General features: G+C 46.7%; 1 protein-coding gene across 1 annotated transcript in view; it reads right to left on the reverse strand.

Annotated features, from left to right (window-relative positions):
- Positions 1 to 23,473, reverse strand: part of HYDIN (HYDIN axonemal central pair apparatus protein) — a 308,320-nt gene that overhangs the window by 86,678 nt on the left and 198,169 nt on the right. The window contains exons 36-43 of the mRNA XM_035024816.1: positions 21,009 to 21,177; positions 18,157 to 18,336; positions 17,511 to 17,684; positions 14,780 to 14,953; positions 10,535 to 10,749; positions 5,571 to 5,708; positions 3,410 to 3,593; positions 830 to 971 (exon numbers count right to left, since the gene is read on the reverse strand). Of these exons, the coding sequence (XP_034880707.1) occupies positions 830 to 971; positions 3,410 to 3,593; positions 5,571 to 5,708; positions 10,535 to 10,749; positions 14,780 to 14,953; positions 17,511 to 17,684; positions 18,157 to 18,336; positions 21,009 to 21,177 (1,376 nt within the window). The remainder of the gene's footprint in view (positions 1 to 829; positions 972 to 3,409; positions 3,594 to 5,570; positions 5,709 to 10,534; positions 10,750 to 14,779; positions 14,954 to 17,510; positions 17,685 to 18,156; positions 18,337 to 21,008; positions 21,178 to 23,473) is intronic.

Here is a 23,473-nt window from a genome sequence, read left to right on the forward strand (position 1 = left end):
CCTTGGGCATAAAAAGAAAGAGTGAACAAAAGAAATCTGGGTAAATACGCAGGCAGGAAGGAAGGAAGGAAGGGAGTTAGGAAGGAAGAAGGGAGGGTGGGTGGGAGGGAAGGAAAGAAGAAAAGAAAGGAGGGTCTCTGAATGGTCATTCAGCAAAACTGATGAACTCAAATGAGTTTGAGGAATAAATAAGAGGAATTCTCCGTCTGTATTTCTATTCCAATCTACTTGCATAGGAGAGCAAGGCAAGGGCTGAAAATAAGCTTGATAACAGTTTTTGAAAAGTAACTTTCAGGGGCGCCTGGGTGGCACAATCAGTTAAGTGTCTGACTCTTGATTTCAGCTTAGGTCAGGATCTCAGGGTCATGGAATCGAGCCCTGGGTCGAGCCCCATGTGGAGCCCCATGTCGTGCTCTGCACTCAGCGGGGAGTCTGCTGGAGATTCTTTCTCTCTCCCTCTCCTTCTGCCCTTTCCCCTGCTCACGCGTGCGCACACACACACACACACACACACACTCTCTCTCTCTCTCTCTCTCTCAAAGGAATAAATATCAGTTCAGATGAGGCCCAGCTTCCTACACTGTCACATCTGATGTTCAGACAACAAGAAATCACGTTATAAATAGCAGTCCCTAATGGCTAGCTTAGGGCCATGGCGCTGGAACTGAAAGCCACACTCCTCTTCATTCTCTCTCTCTCTTAGCAGGTCATCCTCCTGAGTCTCCCTTGGCCATTGCTGCTCCCCTGGAAGGTGACCCTAGTCTCCAGGATGGGCTGTGTGTTACTCCCAAAGGAAACACTTCCGCTCCAGCGAGCCCTTGAATCTGACCTCTTTTTCCTCTCACGGAGGGCCTGCTGAACCTCTCGATTGAACATGATCTTCTCCTCCTCTGTCATGGCATCGTATTCTTCTTCATCCATATTTTGGAGACGCTCCTTCTCTTTCTCAAGTGCCTCCCTGCGTTTGTGCTCTGGAGGGAACAGAGACAGGAAGGTGAGGGAAGGTAACTCCTCACCCTTGGCTGCAGGGTCCCCCAGTGGCTTAGCTCCCAGCCCACACAGGCTGCAGAGGGTCCGCGCCAGGGGGAGGGGGCTCCAGCCGCAGTGGCATTCCTGATCTCTGGTGGGCCGACCTTCACTCACACAGTTCCAAACCTGGTCTCCATCTGGAATAGCAGTTCCAAAGATGTCCTAATTCCCAGAAGGATGCATATGTGACCTGGCATGATGGAGAAGATTTTACAGATGTGGTTACGCTAAGGACCTTGAACTGGGGAGACGGTCCTGGGTTGTCTGAGTGGGCCCAGTATAATCATAAAGGTCCTTGTAAGAGGGAGGCAGGAGGGTCAGAGTCTGAGAAGGAGACGATGGAAGCAGAGGTCAGAAGGCTGTGAAGTAGGGACCACGAGCTGAGGAAGGCAGGTGGCCTCTAGAAGCTCGAGGAGGCAAGGGAAAGGATTCTCTCCCTGGAGGCTTCAAAAGAACGGAGCCCTGTGGACACCCTGCTTTTAGGACTTCTGACTTCCAGAACTGTAAGACAGTAAATCTGTGTTGTCTGAAGTCATCAAGTTTGTGGTAATTTGCTACTGCAGCGAAAGGGAAGTAATAGGCCACCCACTGACTTTATCTATGAGGAACATCTGCCACCAGAGTCCTTAGGGTGACAGAGCCATTTGCAGATGAAAGGGCGCCATCTCCCACACCCTTCAGACTCCAGGTCCAGAAGTGAGGTTCGCACCCAGCACAAAGGCTCTCGGCCTCTTTTTCACGCTTCACCAGCATAACTTCCCACCTTCCATTCTTGGGGGTTTGAGCTTTGGACTCAGGGAGATGTATCTGGAGATCTTTCTCTGACACTTACCAAGGAAGAGAAACAGGTAAGAATAATGATTCCTCATTCCCAGGCTGTGGTGGGGATCAAATAAGTAATCCTGTAAAGCATCTAGGCTAGTGCCCAGCAAATTCATAAATGTTCAGTAAAAATTAGATTTTAATATAATAATATCGTTACTGGATGCTGCCTCAGGACTTTTTCAAATGCAGATGATTTTGGGGAGAGGAGCCCATAATGAGACTGTGAAAAACTTCAATCCGCAGGTAATTGAGAAAATGGAAAGAGATATTTTCTTTTAAGTTGATGATTACGGAGAAATGAGCTTTCTGGAAAACCAGGAAGCTGGAGGTTGGAACACTGCTGGGGATGCCTGGTAATTCTTCCTAATTTTTCTCTGGATGAGAATGTAAGGAAGGAGTCTTTGAGCTCTGTTTAAGAACTAAGAGCTCATGTTTGTAATTATTTCCTTAAATGGAAAAGCATTATGATTTGTGTAGATTTTTCCAGAAGAGAGAGGTAAGGCCAAGTGAGGAAGGGCAGTGATGTGACCAGAGCTGAGGCCAGAGCAGGACTCTGCCTCCCAGGGATAGCACAGCCTCCCTTGGGGACCAAGATTTGCTACATCTGCTTCTGACCAAAGTGGGAACTCAAGCTAACATTACTCTATATGTGTGTATTTATTTTTCAGTCTCTGAAATTTTTTTCAGGCCACTGTTGTAGTGACAGAAAATGCAAAGGTTTCAGGGTTGCACAGATTTTACTAATTTGCTGTGTGATCTTTAAAAAAAGATTTATTTATTTATTTGAGAGAGAGAGAGAGAGGGCATGAGTGGGGGGGAGAGCAGAGGGAAAGGAAGAGAGAGAATCTTAAGCAGACTCACACTGAGCGCTGAGCCTGATGCGGGGCTTGATCCCATGACCCTGAGATCATGACCTGAGCCAAAACCAAGAGTCGGATGCTTAAAAGACTGAGCCACTCAGGCACCCCTGTGCTGTGTGATCTTATACAAGACTTTTGATATCTCTGAGCCTCATTTTCCTTGTCTGTAAAAGGGGGACAATGATCTTCAGAGTTATTGGGAGGATTAAATAACCCCAAGCACCATTTAGAGACATATCAAATTTACAGAATGTTCGCTGTGGTGGCTGGACGCAGCAGGCTAAAATGTAGAAACTGGTTTGTAAAGTTTATCAGCACCTCCAATTTGGCAGGAAATGCCCAGTCGCCTTAAACAAAAGCAAGTAGCTAATGGGTCACCTGAGTCAGGATGGGACCGGTGATGCGTTCCCCTTGGGTTGGCTGTGATTACAGAGAAGACGAAAGGATGCAGGGTGATATTGGGGGGAAAGGGGAATGTGGCTGTTACGAGAAGAGCCAGCTGGGTTCATCCCTCATCCTGTCGTCTCTGAACAGGTCACCTGCGTCTGCCAGCCACCTTATAGGGTGGAGGTGAGCCCTGACGACATGTCAGATGGAATAGTGTCCTCTGCCCAACAGGTCATCCTGGCGGGGAACCATTTCACACAGCCCACAGCTCTGCCAAAGGGATGGCCCAGGAGGGCATGGGGCCTTACCTTCTTGCTCCTTCTTGGCTTTCTCCTGGGCCTTCATGGCTGTGTACTCCTGGGCCATGTTGACGACATAGATGTGGTCCCGGTTGCCGATGGCCTTCAGCAGGCAGAGGAGAGCCATGGCTATGTTCTGAGCAAAGAGCGTCTCGAGGCTGTCAAACACCACTCCCCGGAAGCAGTCACTCAGCTGAAACCGCAGTGAGCAAAGACGGTTACCAGGGCCTCCGTTACCCAGTTCTCTACGGAGAATGCTGCTCCTTCTTCTGTCGGCGCTTTCCCTGGGGCTGCAACTGGTTCTGCAGACCTACTGGGCCCCACTGAAAATACCGTGAAACCACCCTTCCACCTGCTACGTTCAACGTGCTGTTAGAAAATGCAAGAGAAACACCCAAATAGTTTATCAGTCGTGACAGATCTTTATCATATGTATTTGTAGAGTGATAGACTGATTCTGTTGTTATGGAAATAAGGGAGGCAAACATAATGTGAAAGTGAGGGTCTGGGAGGGTCTGAGGTGCAGGGATGGAAGATGGAAAGGCGAGATATTCCCCTGCACCGAATAACAGACAGCAAGGGCAGCAGGAGCAGGTGGGCCATTTGTATCTTTCTTAGTGTTATTAATGCCTTGGTGGGTAATGATCTCCATCACATTAATCGTTGAAGGGCACCCTCTGCTGTACCGCAGTGTTACTCAAAGGGTAGTACACACACGGGCCTCCTCCCCTGGCCAGGGGCTGACCACTATGTTTTTTTTTTTAAGATTTTATTTGAGAGAGCAAGAGCGAGAGCGAGCGAGCAAGCACGGGAGTGGCATGCAGAGGGAGAGGGAGAAGCAGGCCCCCTGCTGAGCAAGGAGCCCGACGTGGGGCTCAATCCCAGGACCCTGAGATCATGACCTGAGCCGAAGGCAGACGCTTAACCGCCCCGTCAGTACCAGTTTTTGATGAGACAAGAATCTTGTGTCACAACGTCAATCAACCACATCACTAAAGACACCATTTACTTCAGCTGCTGTTTTTTTGTTTGTTTTCTTTGTAGCGAGACTGTGGATGAGGGAAGCAGTGCGAGCTCCATGTTTCATCCAGGTTCAGTGCTTTGAGTGGTTCAGCTCTACGGGCCCGCTTTAGGCTGGCTGGTGGTTTAAGCCGGGTCCGTGGCATACCTGAACACTTGACTGGCCCACCTTGCTCAAACCCGCTGAGGGGCCCAGCACCCTGAACACAGTAAGCAGTTAAACCTGAACACGAGCCATTTCCTGTGATGACATTCCTCTTCTCTTGGGAAGCTCCAGGCCCCGTTTTGTTATATTTAAACGTGCAATATTGTGGCCTAGTTAAAAAAAAAACTAAGGCAAATGGACAACTCCAGGACCTGGTGAGCAATTTAGCTCTCTGTAAACCATAAGCAGCAAAGAGGCTTAAGTGGTACCCTCCCCATTCCTGATGATCTTCTTTTCTTTTCTTTAACTGTATAACACTTATGAAAAATTAAAAAAAAGGGAAACAGTTACTGTGTTTCTTGACTTTAAAAGCAATCTGCCATTGTGAAATAATTCAGAAATGTATGGCGAGAACTAAGAATCCATTATCCTGCTAACCAAAGATAACCAGGTACATGTGCCTTAGGGGTTTTTACTATGTTTGTATGATATACATTTAGAAATACTTTTATAGAAATGTACTTGTGCTTTACATATTATTTCATAATCTGCATTTCTCATTTAATAATATATTGAAGACACCCCTGAAACAAATAATACATTATATGTTAATACTAATAAAAAATAATAATATATTGAAGACAGATTTTTACATCAATTAATATAGTTCTAAATTCTAACTTTCCATGGCTCCACGTTATGATTTTTAATACTCTACTATAGGTCTGTATCATTACTGATTTTTTTTTTTTTTTTAATATGTAACCTGCTCACTGGTCTTTTAAGGTGCATGGCTTCAGGCTGGAGACCACGCGAGGGCCAGGGACTGACCAGGGTTGTCAAAAGGACAAGCAAATGACTGTTGGAGATGAAGAAACTCATCTTTCCTCTCTAGGGCCCCTGGGTTCTGAGCTGCCGTGGGTGAGCTATGGATCGGAATCTCAGCTCCCAGCCCAGGGATGGAGTGTGAGCCCTGCAGCTCTGCGCGGGTGGGCATAGACGCACCTGGATGCGCTCAGCCAGGATCTGGGTGAGTAGGTCCTCAGGGAGCACACAGCTCATGAGCCCGGTCTCACCTCCGACACTGGGGCTGACACTGAGCCGGCATTGCGTGGGCCCTGTAGGGAGGGGGCTGGAGGAAACCTGTCGAGCCAGAAAAGGATCAGCAGTTAGAATCCAGCGTGGTGTCCCAGCAGCTCTCATACTTACAAGCCATTTGACCCCTCGGAAATCCTGAGATCTCTCTGGGCCTCATTTCTTATCCGTAAGATGCAGATTGCATTGTAAAATGGAAAATTCCTATCTTCCTTAAAGAATGGCTGTGAGCTTCAAGCTGGGACACTGTGGAAGGTGCTTTGTATATGGACTGAACAGCATGAATTTGTTCATTCAAGAAATATTGAGCATCTATTGTGCACAAGGGACCCCTCTAGCACTAGGGATACAACAATAAACAGGCTGGCAATGTTGCTGCCCATGTGGTCCTTATTGCAAATGGGGCAGACAGAAAAGGGCCATATGAATATACAAATCAACAGTCTCAGGCAGTGACAAGTGCCAGGGAGAACAGACAGCGGTGACAGAACTGGACAATAACATGAGTGCGCTTGCCGGGATCTGAGGAGTACATGGGAGCCCGGCGTAATGGACTGAGTGAGCGATGAGGGAGATGGCCGGGCTTCATCAAAGTCTAAGGCATAATCGGGTGTGAATATGCAGGGCTTGCAGAGCACAGGGAGGAACTTGGATTTTATCCCAAGTGTTATGGGAAGTTGTTGGCATGTTTCAGGCAGACACGTGATCTGAGTTTTATTCATTTTTTTATTTTTATTTTTTTTAAAGATTTTATTTATTTATTTGAGAGAGAGAGAGTGTGAGAGAGCATGAGAGGGGAGAGGGTAGAGGGAGAAGCAGACTCCCCACTGAGCGGGGAGCCTGATGTGGGACTTGATCCTGGGACTCCAGGATCACGACCTGAGCTGAAGGCAGTTGCTTAACCAACTGAGCCACGCAGGCGCCCCTGAGTTTTATTTTTGAAAGACCACGGTGCCTGCTGCTTGGGGTGACAAGAGTGGAAGCAGGAAGACTAGTTAATTAGTTAGTTAGTTAGTGAAATGATGGCAGTAGTTTGCGGATGGTCATGGTGGAGGTGGGGAGAAGTGGCTGATACGTTCCTTCACATCCCATCCCACGAGGACTTGGGAGGGGATGTGAAAGAAAGAGGGGCACCAAGAATGACTCCTTGAGTTTTGTTTTGGCCTGATCAAGTTGGAAAATGAAGTCATTTGTTAAGAAAGGAAAAACTGAGGGAAGAGCAATTTTTTTTTGTCTTGTTCTGTTCTGGGAGTGGGCCAGAATCAGTTTTCAGACACATAAATTTTGAGAGGTCTCTAAGCCATTCAACAGAGACACTGAATGTGAGTTTGGATGTATTCTCCTGAGCTGGGGAAGAAATTAGGGTTGGAGATAGAAATTGGAGGGTCATATGCGTACTGAACATATTTAAGTACTTAAGCCATGAGCTGGATGAGATCACCTATGGAGAAAAGGTAGATAACAAAAGGAAAAGGGTAGATGACTCAGTTCTAGTCTAGTCTAAAATCCTAAGGATCTGGAGGAGGTGAAGAAGCTGGAGGAGAGGAGGGAGTCCTTCATGGGGCAGAGGGAAAGTAGAACAGTGAGGTGTTCTGATGGCCAGGAAGCCCTTCTAGAAGGAGGAGTTATCAGCTGCTATGAGGTCACAGGAAATGAGGACAGAACACCAGCCCTGGGATCTGGCAAGATGAATGCCAGTGACCTTGAGAGGAGTGGTCCCTGGGAGTGGTAAGGACAACGATCTCCCTAGAATAGGTCAAAAAGAGAAGGGTGGTGAGGATGAGGAGGGAGGCAATTCTTTGGAGGAACAGCTGTGAAGAGGGGTTGACTGGAGGAGGCAATAGTTGGAGGGGGATCTGGGTCTCGGGGCAGTATTTTTAAAGATGGGAAGCAATATAGGATGCACAGATACTGATGGGAAGGAGCCAATAGATGGGGCAAAAAGCAAACAGGAAAGAGGGGAGGACTGCAGGAATTCAGCTCTTGAGTGAGAAGTTGGGGGGAAGGGTCCAGTGCACAGGGGCAGGGCCTTAGCTGAGAGCCGGGACGGTGACTCTGGCAGGGAAGGTGCAGCGCTGGGCTAGGGTGCAGCCTGGCTCCTAGATCTGGTGGTGGGAGAATCAGGTGGTCATCTTCCAGTGTTGCTGCTCCCTCCGTGCAGTCAGGAGAGAGATCATTAGCTAGGAATGGGGAACAGGAAAGGGCCTTAGAGGTTTGAAGAGTGATGACCTCCATAAAATAGTTTTCTTGAAGAGAAGGAGGGTGAATTTACTAGGGCAGACCAAAGGGTCTATTTGAGATTTGTGGTCTTAAATTTAGATGAAGACCATTCAGAAGAGAGGAGGATTGTCTCTAGCTGTGCTCAGCCACCCTGCATGGAGGAGGCGGAGAATCAGTTTTACCAGGGCTGAAGTTTTGCTTGGAGAGTATGAAGAAGGGGAAGGGGCAAGGGAGCATCTACATTGATAGACATGGATTCCAAACAGGGTAAGAAAAGAAGTGAAGGGGTGGTAGGCAGTGAAGATGTGGACTGGAGGTTTGCATGGGACCGATTATTTCCCGGAGTAAGTCATCTGGAAAGTTAGAAGATGGTGGTCAGGAAGGAGGATGTGTAATGCAGAGGTCTTGGAGTTTATGGGTAATGATGAACAAGTTCTAGAACATGACCATGGCAGTGGGTTCGTGAGGAGGCCATGGAATTGAGAAGTGTGGGTGTTGGATTAAATGTCATTCAAAAGACCAGGATTTCTAGCGGGTGTTCTCCTAGAACATGGTGATTTATAAATAAATGACCTTGTATTACAGGTCATATCTTCATTATATGACATATTACATATTTCTTCCCACTTGCAACATGACTAAACTTTTAGTCATTGGAGAATTCATGCTTTAGGAGAGCTTTAGAAAACCAAACAGCCAATTCTGGCTGAAGCATGCTGACAGGGTGACTGTTGTCCAAAGCATGAGTCCTGTCACACTGTGGCAGCTGCATGGGGAGGATGGGGTGATCTTGAATAGGTTTTAAGTTCCCTATTTATTGAAAGGGGATTGGGGTCAGAATTGGGATTTTCTGCTGCCTTTGATATACTCTCAAAAGCCTTACTTCACTGTCCAGATGGATGGAACCCAATTGAAGAAAATGATTCCCCATGACACCCTGTTTAATACAAATATGAGTTCTAGATCATTCATAAACATCTATGTAAAGAATACCATATTAGATCTTGAGAAAGAGAAGGTTAAAGGATGCTGCAAAAGGAAGTGAGTCAATGGTTTCAATTCTCATGGTATGAGAAGAAGGCATGACTGAAGTGAACATCAGAGACAACATCTGGCACAAATTCAGCCCCATGGGAGGTCCCATCCTATCTGCATACCTTCTCTCTCAAGAAGACCTTGGCTTCCACTCTGCCTACTTAGCCCTTCCAACATGCGGACCTCCTCTCCTGCAAGGGCCTTCACCTCCTCTCCATCTGCCTCAGCAACCTCCTCCGAGATGCCCACCTCTCCCACTCCCCCCACTGCGCTCTCGGACAGTAACAAGACCCACAGATTCTTCCTCTCTTCCTGCTTCTCCCACTCTGCTGCCCTCTTCTTTGTTCCTTCTCTTTGTAGGCTGGACTTCCCGTATACTGATGCCACTCCCACCTCCCTTGTCCCTTGTTCTGAGCACACTCCTGCCCCTGCAATGAAGACTTGTCTCTCCCTCCAAATGAAGACTGCCATTTGATGCTTAGGGAAATCTTAGTGAAGTTATGGCTTCCCATCTCAGCTGGGACATCCGCATTCCCAACTATCTTTTCTTTTGTCCACCACCCAGTTCCGGTTTTATTCCTCCCAGTGGACACATCAGTGCTCTGCCACTCTCCTCAAGTATGCTGTGCAATGCCAACCTCCTCAGTGCCTCTTACAAAGACTTGGTGTCCTGCACACGTCCTAGAGCCACTCAACAAGACCTTCTCCAAGCTCCAATCTCCACCTTGCCTCCCCCACGGGCAGCTGGATTGGTTTTCACCTTTACTGACTCTGGAAGAAGCTGGTCCCTGTCTCCTTTGACTGCGCTCTGTCCTGCACTCCTTGTCTTCTCCAGGAATCTCATTCCCTCTTGGGAGGATTGTCACCTTACCCTCCTCCAGGAGCACCTTTCCTTAGAGACTGCTTTGCCTCCATCTCCTTTCAGAAAAAGAACTCTCCTGACCCTAGGTCTGCTCCTCTAACAACTTCTGTCATTTTTCCTTTTCTTTTAAACATCTTGGAAGCCTATACTCACTTGACTCCACTTGCCCACCGACAACTCATCACCCGCTGTCTCTCACAGGGCCACCCACTGTCTCTCGCTACAGCACCTGCTATTCTGCCAAGATGGTTTCTCAAAGTCCCTTGGCAAAGGCTCAAACTCTCTGACTTCTTTATGACTTTCCAAGACTCCGGTGAAGCACCCCTCACCCAGCGCAATTTATACGATTCATCCTCAGCATTCCTTTAGTAATAGGCTGAGCCCTATGAAATGGCTGTTGTTGGCCATTTCATATGGTTCAACCAAATTCTTTTTACAAACATCTTTTGCCACCAATCTCACTGTATTGCAAATATTTGAATGTGTGGTTATCTCCTTCAGCAGACTCTTGGTGCAGCTTGAGCACGGGGATTTTTGCTTCATTTATCTCCACTCTATTAGCACTCAAGCCAGTGCCTCACATTAAAGTTATTGCTGAACACCTGCCGGATGAACACACTCCTTCCAGGACCGGCACCATGAGCCTGGAGAGGGCACCCTCAGTGATGAAGTCATGCTGCCACGGCTGCAGGACGCTGAGGAGAAAAGGCAGGGGGAAGGACCCCAACCCTCCATCTGGGGGGACCCTGATTTGTACCTGCGGCGTTTCAGACGCATGCTGGTGATGCTGCTTCTGAGACCCGGAGCCGTGGCTCTCCGTCTTGCTTTTGGCGATCATCATGCTCCCACGCACAGTCTTTGTAGGTTTAAATTCAGGGGTTACCAGGGTGGATTCTGAGGTCAGCTTGCCCAGGGTCTCACTGCTCAGACGTATTTGTCCCACAGCAGTTTGGCCCGAAGCAGCCTCCTGGGCTACACAGAGAGAGTGGACTTATATTAAAAGGCATTGGAGGATACCGAGGAAATGACAGTGGGGATGGCACAGACACCTAGTATGACAGGTGTGATTCTCTTGAGGAACACAAAACCATCTCCATCTGCAGCTGGCTGGGAACGGCTGGGAGAAGAGGCTCCAGGCCCCGAGGCTGGAGTCCAGGTTTCTCCGCTGCCCATCTTCCCAGTGGATCCCATTTTAGTCGGCCCCACGTTCTCTTCTAGCCCCGAGAGCAAGCACTTCTGAAAGTGCTGGTATACTAGGGCCCTGCCCTGGGACCCCAACACTAAGACGGGGTGATGCGGCTATGTGCTAGGCAGCTTCCACGTTTCTCCAGCACATGGGGCGGACTCGGTAAGTCTCATTATTCCTTGTTAACCATTTCGGCAAATAGGCCCTCAGAACTCCCTGGAGAGTTGTCACTAGGCTTACTCTGCTTTATCTTTTCATGCGTCTTCCCTCTGTCCCTTCCCCAGGAGCTGATTATAGGTACAAGGACTCCATGCTGCACCTGGAGGTGGCAGTGCGGGGTAGGTGGAGCGTGGGGGGCAAAGAGCCTGAAGCTACCAGTGGAGCCGTGGTACAGCGTTCGGCTGGCGGGTCCTGTGTTCATTCGGGCCCGGTCACCCCCAGCCCCTCTAGGCTCTGCCCTCGTGAAAGCAAGGACCACTCCAGCCTCCTGCGCCCCGCCCCCCAGCCACGCCGTCTTCACTGATGGCCGTGCAGTCTCCTCTGTGCTATCCTAATGCCTCTCAGCTTTCCCTGTCCACGCCATCATTCCGCCCTCTCTTAAAAAGCTGGCTCTTCCCGATATAATACATCATAATACATAATATATGAGTTTTCATTTCGCCTTTCGTTTCTTTCAAGACATCATCACTTCACCTCTTCTCTTTCCCTCACTGCCCGACTTCTAAAACAGTAGTGTGGACCACATCTGTCCAACAGACACGTGACATGTACGGAATTTAAGATTTCTTAGTAGCCACATCAAAAGAGTACACATGGATTTTAATGGTATATTTTCTTTAACCCTATATAACCAAAATGTGATTGTTTCAACATGTAAACGACACATAAAAATTGTTACTGTTATTTTATAGCCTTTAACTCATACAACATCCTAAAAAGAAAAAAAAAAAAACCCACCTCTAGCAGCACATTTCAATTTGGACCGGCCACCACATTTCAAGTGGCCAGTGGGTGCAGTTGGGACGAGCAGGATCGTCCACAGCGAGCAGCAAGTACAGGTTTGGGGTTAACCCCTCCATTGAAAGGGCTTTCTCCAAAGTGCCCAGTGACCTCTGAACTGGGAGCCACAGTGGCCCTCTCTCAGGGCTCATTCTGTCTGTATTTTGAGCAATCTCTGACTACATTCACTTACTGATTTGATACATTTTGGGAAGTCTTTACTCTGTGTCCACTCTGTGCCAGGCATCATTCTAGGCGCTGGGAACACCTCAGTGACGAGCACTAACACACATCCCTGCTTCCAGCTGACACGCTAGTGGGGTCGGCAGACAGAATAAGGAAGCCAAGTAAATGGTATATGAACCAGTGATAAGGCTTATGAGATAAACAAGGCAGGAAGGGTCCCCCAGGCCCCACCAGGGCTCTGGAGAGGTGTGAAAGCCCTTCTTGCCCCACTGCCTCCCACACCTCAGTCTCCTTGCTTCCCTGCGGCCTGCTCTCCTGACTGCCCACCCCTCTGACCCTCCTCGCTCTGCCTTCTTGGACTTCCTGGCTTCTCCTCCACCCCCCCTCCCAAAATGTAAGTGTTCCCCAATGTCCCATCCTGCCCTTTCCATCCTGCTCCTCTTTCTGGAACGATTTCCTCTCTCCCAGCAGTTGCACCTCTTGCTATGTGGAGGAAGATTCCCTCAGTTATGTCTTTAGCTTGACATTACCTTCTCAGATAGGAAACCCAAATCCGCAATTTGTTATGGGACACCAACAGAGCTCCAAAGACCTCTGTGAAATGTAGATTAATTGAGAGAAAAGGAAACAAATATCTAAGAGAACCAAAATTATGATGTAGTTTGGAGTTCCCGCTAAAGGTAGACTAGGCCACCCCCAACATATGACTATAGGAATTCTGGATATGCCACCTGAAAATACGCTGCTCTCTTTTGAGCTGTGGTCACTTGAGCTGTGGGCAAATGCCAGAAGAAGCCTTCTCTGAACTTCCCTTGTCTGCCTAAAGAGAGGCATCCAAAGGGAACTCAATTGTCACAAATCCTCACCGTGGGAGTTACATCAACCAGGGAGGATCGACTCCTCACAGGAGAGGAGACTAGAGGGCAACACCCTCCACCAAGACACACTTGTTACAAACTATCTACCCTCATCTATTCTTCTGTGGGTTCATTCATCTTCCCTAAAACTCATTTGCTCTCCCCTAAGAGGACTACCTCCCTCCTCTTCTTCCCCTGTGAAGATGGAATTTAATTCAAAATTGTAAGCCACCTCATTTCCTCCTGAGTATCTCCTGTGTACACATGAAAGATACATGTTAATAAATTTGCTTTTTTCTTGTGAATCTTTTATTATAGAGTCTTAGCCAAGAACTCAGAAGGACAGAGAGAAAATTATTTTTCCTCCCTTATACTACTAAAAAGCTATTTCTCTTATCTTCCCAGCAAAGAATCCTCTATTTCTCTAAGCATCCCATGCAGAGGTACTAAGGGAAGAGGACATGCCTCAAAGCCCCAGCCACTTTTATCAATCAACTAGCAGACATGGTGCACTATCAGAGACGATGTTATGTGGGCGCCTGGGTGGCTCAGTAGGTTAAGCCTCTGACTTTCTATTTCACCTCAGGTCATGATATCGGGGTCGTGGGATCAAGCCCTGCATCAGGCTCCTTGCTGGGTGTGGAGCCTGCTTGCGATTCTCTCTCTTCTGCCCCCTCTGCCCTTCCCCCTGCTCTCTTTCTCTCAAAGAAAAAAAAAAAGAAGAGAAAGAAAGAAAGAAAGAAAGAAAGAAAGAAAGAAAGAAAGAAAGAAAGAAATGATAGTATGCTGTTACGAATATTTATATAAAAATTGTTCCACTCAGAGCAGTCACTCTACTTCAGTATATTTTCCCATTGAGCAGCCATTGCCCTGCCTTCTAGGTCCTTCTAGGAGACAGGATTCCCAATCTCTGGTAGGTACACCACACCAGGCCTTACTACACTGAGGTTCCAAAACTCAATTAATTTTCCTCTCCAGCAAACTTTCTCCTCCTCCCACATTTCCTATCTTGGTAAACAACATCACTCTCCTCCTGGTTCCACGACTAGGAATCTTGATGTGACCGTCTGGAATGCTTCCCCCTCCTCGGGGCAGCTGGCCCAAGCCTGCTCCTCCTCAGCATCTCCACTGCTCCCTTTACAAGACGTTATAAGACCTGCTGCTTTTCCACTGTGACTCTCTGACCATTTCTCCCTGAGGGTGAAAACCACCCTACTCCTCTGTTCCTTCAAAATAAAATCCAAATTCCTAATCCAGGCACCAAGGTCAACTATGATGGGCCTCAGCCTGCCTTTCCACTTCTAATTTACTGTTGACTTCCTTGATTTCTTGGGCTGGACTGTCCTTGTCTTCATCTTTGCCTGTCAACATTCTCCTGCTCCTTCAAAGCTCATTTCCACGAAAACTTCCCGAGATCCCGCCTATTGGAACCCAGCCATGCCAAAGTTGCCCTCCTGTTATATTATTTCCCTCTGCTCCGAACAAACCCCTGTCTGCTCCCCTTTCACGGGTCACCCTCAAAGGTGTAGGCTGCATCTTATTCATTGTCCTCTTCCCTGTAGTGCCAAGTGCATGCCTGTACTGGGCAGCAGGGGGAGCTGTAGATGCTTGGTGGAGAGAATTCTTCCTCGGGCTATAAGTTGCCAGCATGTTGTAAGTCAGCCTTCAACTGGGCGTGGGGCAAAAAGCTCAGTGGGGGACACAAGGAAGATGGGTATTAGCAGCAGGGGTGCCGGGCACTTGACCACAGAAAGTCAGGGGAAATAGCTCTTACCAGACTCTTCTCCTTCCTTTAGGGACTGCTCTATGGCAGCCCTGATGCAGAGCTCCCGGGCCCGGATCCCCGGGATGTTGTTGCCGTCGGAGATGGCTTCCAGCACGATGGAGTCAATGTTCAAGCAGGCTGCATTGTAGTATTTGGCCATGCTGATTGCAGTGGCCGTCTTTCCTGCAAAAAAGGGCCAGGAGGTTGAATTTCCCGGCTCTCAGTGGCTGAGTGTTCTAGACAGAAGAAACTTCTAGAATGGAGACCCCTATAAAGTGATCTCTCCAAGTGCTCTGCCTTTAAGTCTCTAATGTGGCCAGAGGTGGGAGCAGAAAACAGAGGGAAGACCTGAACCACATGGATTCTGGTTCTCATTCCACCACCAGCACGCTGTGTGCAGTGTGAGGGCAAAACACATCCTCTCTGAATTTTCTCCTCAGTTAAAAGGTGATTCTGTCAGATGATCTTTAAAAATTTTATAGCTCTAGGGGCGTCTGGGTGGCTCAGTGGGTCAAGTGTCTGCCTTCAGCTCAGGTCATGATCCCGGGGTCCTGGGATTGAGCCCCTTGTCGCCGGGCTCCAGGCTCAGTGGGGAGTCTGCTTCTCCCTCTCCCTCTGCCCCTCCCCCTGCTCTTGGGTGCTCTCTCTCTCTCTCTCTCAAATAAATAAATAAAATCTTAAAAAAATTTTTTTGTAGTTCTACTATCTCTGATTCTAATGGGAAGACTTTTTTGGTTTAAAGAATAACTTGTGTTGATCTTTTTTTTTTTTTTTCTCATTTCAAAATATCTGCTCATTAAAAAGAAAGCAGAAAATACAAATAACAAACAGGAGAAAGGGAAAAAAAAGATCCATAATTTGCTCACCCAGAGATATTACAGTTAGCATATGGCTGCTAAGTATGCATATACAACTAATTTATTTACATTTCTTAGGAAAAAGAAACAGGTTCTGTGGTAGGCTGAACAAGGACCACCCCTGCCAAAGACATCCACATCCAAATGCCTGCAACATGTGAATATGTTACCTTATGTGGTAAAGTGGCTTTGCAGTTGCAATTAAGTTAAGGATCCTGATTAGGGAAATTATCCTCCATTATCTGGGTGGGCCAATGTAATCCCAAGGGCCCTTGCGGAGGCAAGCAGGAGGGTCAGTCAGAACAGGTGATGTGATGATGAAGCAAAGGAAGAGAGAGTGGAGGATGCTATGATGCTGTTTTGTTTTTTTTTTTAAGATTTATTTATTTGAGAGAGAGAGAGAGAGAGAGAGAACACATGAGCGGGGGAGGGGTGGAGGGAAAGGGAGAGAATCTCAAGCAGACACCTTGCTGAGTGTGGAGCCCAACGTGAGGACTGATCTCATGACCCTGAGATCCTGACCTGAGCCAAAATTGAGAGTCAGATGCTTAACCAACTGAGCCACCCACGCGCTCCTGTGATGCTGTTTTTGAAGACAGAGGAAGGGGCCCTGAGCCAAAGAATGAAGGTGACATTTCTAGAAGCTACAAAACACAAGGAAATGGATCTTCTCCTATGTGCCTCTGGAAGGAATGCAGCCCTACTGACATATTTTAGATTTCTGATCTTCAGAAAGAAAGTCAATTTGCATTGTTTCAACCTACAAAGTATGTGGCTATTTGTTACAGTAACAATAGGAAATTAATTCAGATTGCAAATCCTAAGTATGACATTTTTTCTCACTTAAAATGATGTATCATGAACATCTTTCTATTCATTCGATATACTTCTACGGCACTTTGAAAAAACTGGTGATATACAAAATTTGCTGTTTTAACCATATTTAAGTGTACAGTTAAGTTGCATTATATGCACATTGTGGTGTGACCATCACCACCATTGAGCTCCAGCACTTTCTCATCTTCCCACATGGCAACTCTGTACCCATTACACAATAAGCCCCCACCCTTCCCTTTCCCCAGTCCCTGGAGACCACCACTCTACTTTCTGTTTCTATGAGTCTGACTCCTCTAAGTACTTCATATAAGTGGAGTCATACAGCAATTGTCCTTTGGTGATAACTTCACTTAGCATCTTGTCTTAGTGTTCATCCATGTTGTAGCAGGTGTCAGGATTTCCCTCCTTTTTGAGGCTGAATAATAGCCCATCGGACCACATTTTGTTTTTCCATTCATCTGTCAATGGACGGTTGGGCTGTTTCTAGCTTTTGGCTATTGTGAGTAATGCTGCTATGAACATGTGTGCCTGAAACACTGTTTTTAGTGGCAAAATAACTTACTCACTCTATGAATGTACTAAGGCTTAATTTACCAGTCTTCCATACTGAATGCTTCAATTGCTCCCAATTTTTTATTATGGTAAGCAATGCTGCAGTGGACATTCATGCAGTTAATCTCTGTCTACATTGTTAAATATTTTCCTAAGATAAATCTATAGAAGTAATACGACCAGTTCAAAGGGTTTGCACATATTTCCCCCTTTTTAAATTATTTAATGTCTTGGATTTTTCTTTAATATTTTAATGTTTTTTTTTAAATTATTGAAAGAATATAAGCTCAAACAATTCAGAGATGTATTAATTAAAAATAAGGGGTCCCTGCTCTTTTTCTAACCCTCTGCCTCTGACCTTGGCAATTGAATAGTTTGGGGATAGTCCTGTGGTATACAAATTTCTAACAGAAGAGTCTTTTATTGTCTCAAAAATTACATGTGCAAACTTCACCATAAAGCCCAAAGGGGCGACCCTTCAGGGTTGTGCATACCGGCCAAGGGCGTCCCATGGACTATGATGGCGATGCCCTTCCTGTTCTTGGCCATGCGGCCTTCTGCAGAAATATCAATGCCCAGGTGGCGAGCGATCGCCTTGCTTACAGGGTTGTTCTCTACTTCTCCAACTTCTTCTGTGGAATGGCTGTCAATGCTCTGTAACTTGTCAGCTGCAAATTAAAAATATACGTGTGCAAGTGAGTGCATGTGGACATGCCCAGAATTCACATGGTCTGAGAGAAAAGGGAACAACTCTTCCTTTTCTTGACACTGTTGTTTTACAATGACAAATCATCTGCGGCAAACGTGCTCCCTCCCCCATTCGGCATATAGGAGGGCCTTATTTAGCTAATAATTTGTCCACAGCTACTAGAATTGAAAATACTCAGTTACTCTCTGACTGTTAACTCTATTTTAGGGGAATCGGCCCTGCTGAAAAAATAATACTAGACACTAACTGAATTTGCAACATGACAGGAGATGGCTGAATAATTGATGGCATATTCATACTGCAGAATTAATACCCAGTAGGGCTAGAAGGCTTGAGGGTGCATTTCAGGGAGAAAAGTGAAAAGGCGCTGAACAGTCTTCCCATCTCTGCGTGGAGAGAACCGGTACCAAAACATGAAAGTGCTTGTTTACTTTGAAACGTTATTTTTTCCAGGCTCTCCTCGTCTTCCTCTTCATCTGGGTAGGTCTTGGACTCCATCATAGGGAGGTGCCGCTCTTCCAGGTTGGATGTGACCGAGATCCCTCGGCTCAGTGAGGTCCTCTTCGTACTGGCCGAGGTTCCCAGATCTGATGAGGGCCCATCTTCCTCTTCTGCCAGAGAGCCAAGGACCAAAACACACATGGGGAAGAGTTGGGAGGGGGACAAGGGAAGATGGGGACAGAAAACGAAAGAGAGACAAAGTAGAGAATCACTGACCTGCTCACCACCACCCTGGACTAGCCAACCCCAAGAAATAAGAACAGCAGTTAGCTATTAAGAAGTTTCTCAGCCCAGAATGTTTCTACATTTTAACATTAAAAAAACAACAACACTAAAATTATATAGTTGCTCCAGGAAATTTAGAAAATTCAGAAGAGCAAGAATTATAAAATTTATCTGCAAAAGAGAAAGACAAAGAGATGGTGACAGGGAAATTGCAGCTGCATTTCATGATTCCAGTAAGGAGAGCTCCAACTTCTCAGATTGTTCCTTTCTCATTTTTCAAAGCTGAACTTGGGATCGTAGTGTACATTCCAATTCGTAGCCTGTTTCGCCCCTGAACTTGTCATGAACATTTGTCCATGGCCTTGCTAAGCACATCTACCGTTTTGTCTGCCCAGCACCCTCCCCACTGCTACTATCATAGAATTCCAAAGGGGGCATTGGGCTGTGATTGCATGAAACGACCCCCTTTACCCTGGGGGGCCAAGACACTGATCCTGGGAGGCGTGGGTCATTGACATTTGAGGCGGAGAGGTTGGAACTCTCCTGTGACTGGCCTCACTGGCCATGGCGTGGGAAACAGGGGGACAGTCTGCACATGAGAGCAGAGGGAGCAGAGGCTGGGAGAACCCCTGGGGAAAAGTAGAGTATGCACCTCCCTGGCCCCCTCTGGACCCCTGGGTCCCCATTCTCCGCCACCTTTCAATGGGCCAAATGAAACAATGAACCTATAACTGTACCGTTGTAAGAATGGGGATTAAAGTGACAGGGCCCTTCTCTGAGGTCATGATGCCCTTTGTACCTGGCAGCCCCTGCAGCTGTCTGCCCCAGGCCACCAGGGAGCAGGTTTGAGTTTCAGTGTCTGCCCTCCCACCTCCTTCCTGACCCCGGGGCTCTCTAAGACGAAACCTTGTTTCATTGATCTGTTTACCACACTTCAGCTCTGTTCTTGGAACATACATAGTGGGTGCTTGTTATAGGCTTAATTGGTTCCCCTAAAATTCGTAGGTTGAAATCCTAACTCCCCAGTACCTCAGAATGTGACTATATTTGAACATAAAGCCTTTAAAGAGTTAAAATGAGGTCATATGGGTGTCCTATTCCATCCACACTCCAGTATGACTGGTGTTCTTTAAGAAGAGATTTGGACAGACACCCAGGAGGGAAGACCATGTCAATACTAGGGGAAGACGGCCATCTACAAGCCAAGGAAGGACATTCAGAAGAAAACAACCCTGCTGAAACCTTGATCTTAGACATCGGGCCTCCTGAACTGCGAGAAAAGAAACTTCTGTTGGTTAAGTCACCCAGTCTGTGGTCTTTGTGATGGTAGTTCTAGCATCTGAGCACTAATAGCGCTCAATGACGCTGACTGGGAGAATGCGGGGAGAGGTGGTCTTTTTCTCTCATCTTCTCCTTTTAGGACAAACTAGTATTCTCTGACTAGCTTCCCTGAGAGGCAAGACAAGCCCAAGGGTGGGAGTAAATGAACTCCATGCAGCTCATTCATTCAGTCTCACAGCACATATTTACTGGGTACTATAATGGGGAACATGTGATCGCTGCCTTTATGGGGACTTCTCATTTGGGGGGCAGACAGGTATGAAGAAAACAATTACACACGTGATGACTGTTACACAGAAAAAGAGAGCAAGTAACAACAGGGAGGGCTCATTTCCAGGTTGAGGGCACGGTAAGCAGGAAGGAGAAGCGTGCATCATGCTACAGGTCATCCAGAAGCCTTGATGTTCAAGTGTGCACTCGAGGGAGCCCATGGGTGGAGGATGATGGGGTAAGTCAGGGGCACTGGGCCAGAAAGGGGCAAGTTACAAGAGCACAGTCCAGCTTTATGATTGGGGTTTGGCCTTGAGGACCCCGGAGGGCCAACCTCTTCCTGTGTGAACCCCCGCCCCCTCTCTCTTTCAGGGTACCAAGTGATACCCTGTGTGATGTGTTACTGCATCACCGGGGCACATGCAGCCACCGTGGAACATAGCGGTCACCACCACGGACTCTGGAGTCGGAGACATCTGGGCTTAAATCCTCATTCTACCCCTTCGAACTGCGGACCTGGCCGCTCAGTGCTTCTGTGCTTTAGTTTCTCATCTATATGTGTAAAGCCCTCAGCACAGGGCTTGGCACCTAGCAAGTGTTCTTCTATACCTGTATCAGTTGGGTTTTTTAAAAAAAAATTATTTAAATTCAATCTAATTAATATATCCCGTATTAGTCCTTTCAGAGGTAGAATTCAGTGATTCATCGGTTGCATACAACACCCAGTGCTCATTACTTCAAGTGCCCTCCTTAATGCCTGTCACCCATTGTGTTTAAGTCTTAACTCTCCGTTAGACTCTAGCGAGAGAAGAATGTATCCCTGTCTCCGCATCCATACAGCAGGGATAACAGGCCCATTTTGTGGGGATTAGAAACAAAATGTATGAGGCACCTAGCATGGTCTGGCATCTGGCATGCGCTCAGGGACTGGCTGGCCTCCCAGGAGGGGTACCTCTGGGGGACCAGGGCAGGGGCTGAAGCCGGGCTCTTGGCACTGAGCTCTCACCGTTTTCCTGGACCAGACTTTCCAGATACTTGGCCTTCATCTGCTCCTCTTTTGACCGCTTCATCTCCTTAAAGTACTCGTACAGCTCTGGGGGCAGCTTTTCCCCGGGAAGGCGGGGAGGCAGCAGCAAGGTGTTGTAGGGATCGTAGCCCTTCAGCGTTCGCAAGATCTGCAAGAGGAGGATGGCCACTGCTGTTGGCTGCCTGGAAGCTTCCTCCTGACAGCTCTCAGAGGGTCTGCTGACCACCTCGTAAGAACTTGACTCCTGCCTGAGGCTGGGGTGTCGACAATGGGCCTTTGGAGAGGTCTAAAAAGTCAGGCTGGGCCATGAATCTGGGCATATAGGATCTTGATTTTGGCCCCATTTGAGCCTGGGCATTTCACATGTGGAAGAGAATTTTCCTCTTGTTTTACAAATAACATATACTGTTTTTCTTTTGTTTTGTTTTTTTGTTTGTTTTTTGTTTTTCCATTGACCAAGTACAGAGCTCCATTATCCACTTTGAGTGACACGGTCTTGAAAAATCCTGTGGTGAGCAATGTTATACAAGGAAGGTAGTTGTCTCATAGAGGATCTAGGGAAAAACTGGTAAAATGGTATTAAGTATGCATGTGCATGAATGTGTGGGGGAGCTTTGGGGGGTAGGGAGGGAATGTTTTAGGGTTGTCAGATGAAATACGGGATGTGCAGTTTAATCTGAATTTCAGATAAACAATGAATAATTTTTTTAGTATAAAAATGTCCATATAAAATATGTCCTATGTTTTTTATCTGAAATTCAAATTTAACTGTGTAACTTGTTTTTCTTTCTACTAAATCTGGTAACCCTAGTGTGTATGTATATTTATAAGACACAGTATAATAAAGTTCTAGAAAGCAATCGCTTCCTATACTGTCTAATTTATGTGAAAAATCTGTTTTGTTGAGTAACCTTTCTTTCTCCAGGATCACTATTTTTAGTTGTATGAAAAGCACTGTTAAGAAGTTCCTTCTAAAATTTATATGTAAGAACGAAGAGCTAAGAATAGTTGAAACACCTGAAATTAATATAATCATGTATGTTAATTTTACTTGAATGTAGAAAGTGGTAAAAAAAAAAAAAAAAAAGAGTTGGGACGCCTGGCTGGCTCAGTGGGTTAAGTATTTGCCTTCGACTCAGGTCATGATCTCAGGGTCTTAGGATCAAGCCCTCCGTTGGGCTCCCTGCTCAGCAGGGAGTCTGCTTCTCCCTCTCTCTCTCTCTCTCTCTCTCTCTCTGCCCCTCCCTTTGCTCGGGCTCTCTCTCTGAAATAAATAAATAAAATCTTATAAAAAAAGTGTTAAAACATTAATGAAGAAGAATAAAGAGAGAGGATTGTCCAGCTAGATATTAGGACTTTTGAAGCTGGAGTAACAGACAGCATGGGATTGGTATTGGGATAGACTAACTGACCAGTGAGATGATACAGAAAAGAGAATTTAGAATAGACCCATTCATATAGGGAGCTCTGATACAAAACAGAGCTGGCATGGCAGGTCAGTGGGGAAAGGAAGGAAAATTCCAAAGACTGGGTGATGCACACACACAAAGGCCTGGCCAACTTGCTTCAACTGGGGCAATTCTGAAGAGCCAGCCCAGCTCCAGAGCTTCCTGTGGGGTCCGCTGAGGTCTCTGCTATAATCCCATCACAGTTCATCTCTTTGCCCAGGTCTACTTGCCTTATTGTTTCCTGGTGTTTCTCCTGAGAGTGTTCCCTATGAAACCTGCATGCACAACTCAGAGTCTTAGATTCTGCTTTCCATTGAACCTGGCCCACAGCAGAGGATGCGGTGCCAACATAAGCCATTGAACATTTCATGAATACCTAATGAAAAGACTCCCTTCCAGAGGGACAAATTCCCATTCTGGGAAAAACTTCTAGATGCAGAATCTAAATTGGGCAGAGAATAAACACTAGATGTAAAGAAGACAGAAGACTCAAAGGCTGAGTTGGGGGAAGGTTCGGAGGAAGCAGAAGCTAAGCCATTCCTAAATTCCTGGCCCACAGACCACATGAGATAACAAATGTTTATTGTTTTCAGTTGCTAAGCTTGGGGGCATTTGTTTTGCAGCCACAGATAACTACTTAATATGTAATAGAAAACTAAGCATCAGACGTCATGAACAGCATAGGAGAAAACGATGGAGCAATGCATTTAAGATAGCCAAGCGCAAACGTGAGCGAAAGGTACTGTAATCCAACCAAACCTATCTTCAAGCATAAAAGCCACAGATAAATAGTTACCAACATGCGTGTACTCAGGGAATAGTGTTCCCCTGAGCCCTTCCTAAGGAATGAACTACAGACCACATAGTGGTGACTGGAGAAGATTCATCACAAGGACTGGTGTTGAACATCGAATACATGTAAGTATAGAACTAAAATTAAGTGATAGAAATTGGGTTCTGACATCCTAACATTGTAAGTTCTGACATGACAGATAC

This window comes from Mirounga leonina, unplaced genomic scaffold, assembly GCF_011800145.1.
Source record: "Mirounga leonina isolate KUSES-001 unplaced genomic scaffold, KU_Mleo_1.0 Mir_180, whole genome shotgun sequence".
Classification (NCBI taxonomy): domain Eukaryota; kingdom Metazoa; phylum Chordata; class Mammalia; order Carnivora; family Phocidae; genus Mirounga; species Mirounga leonina.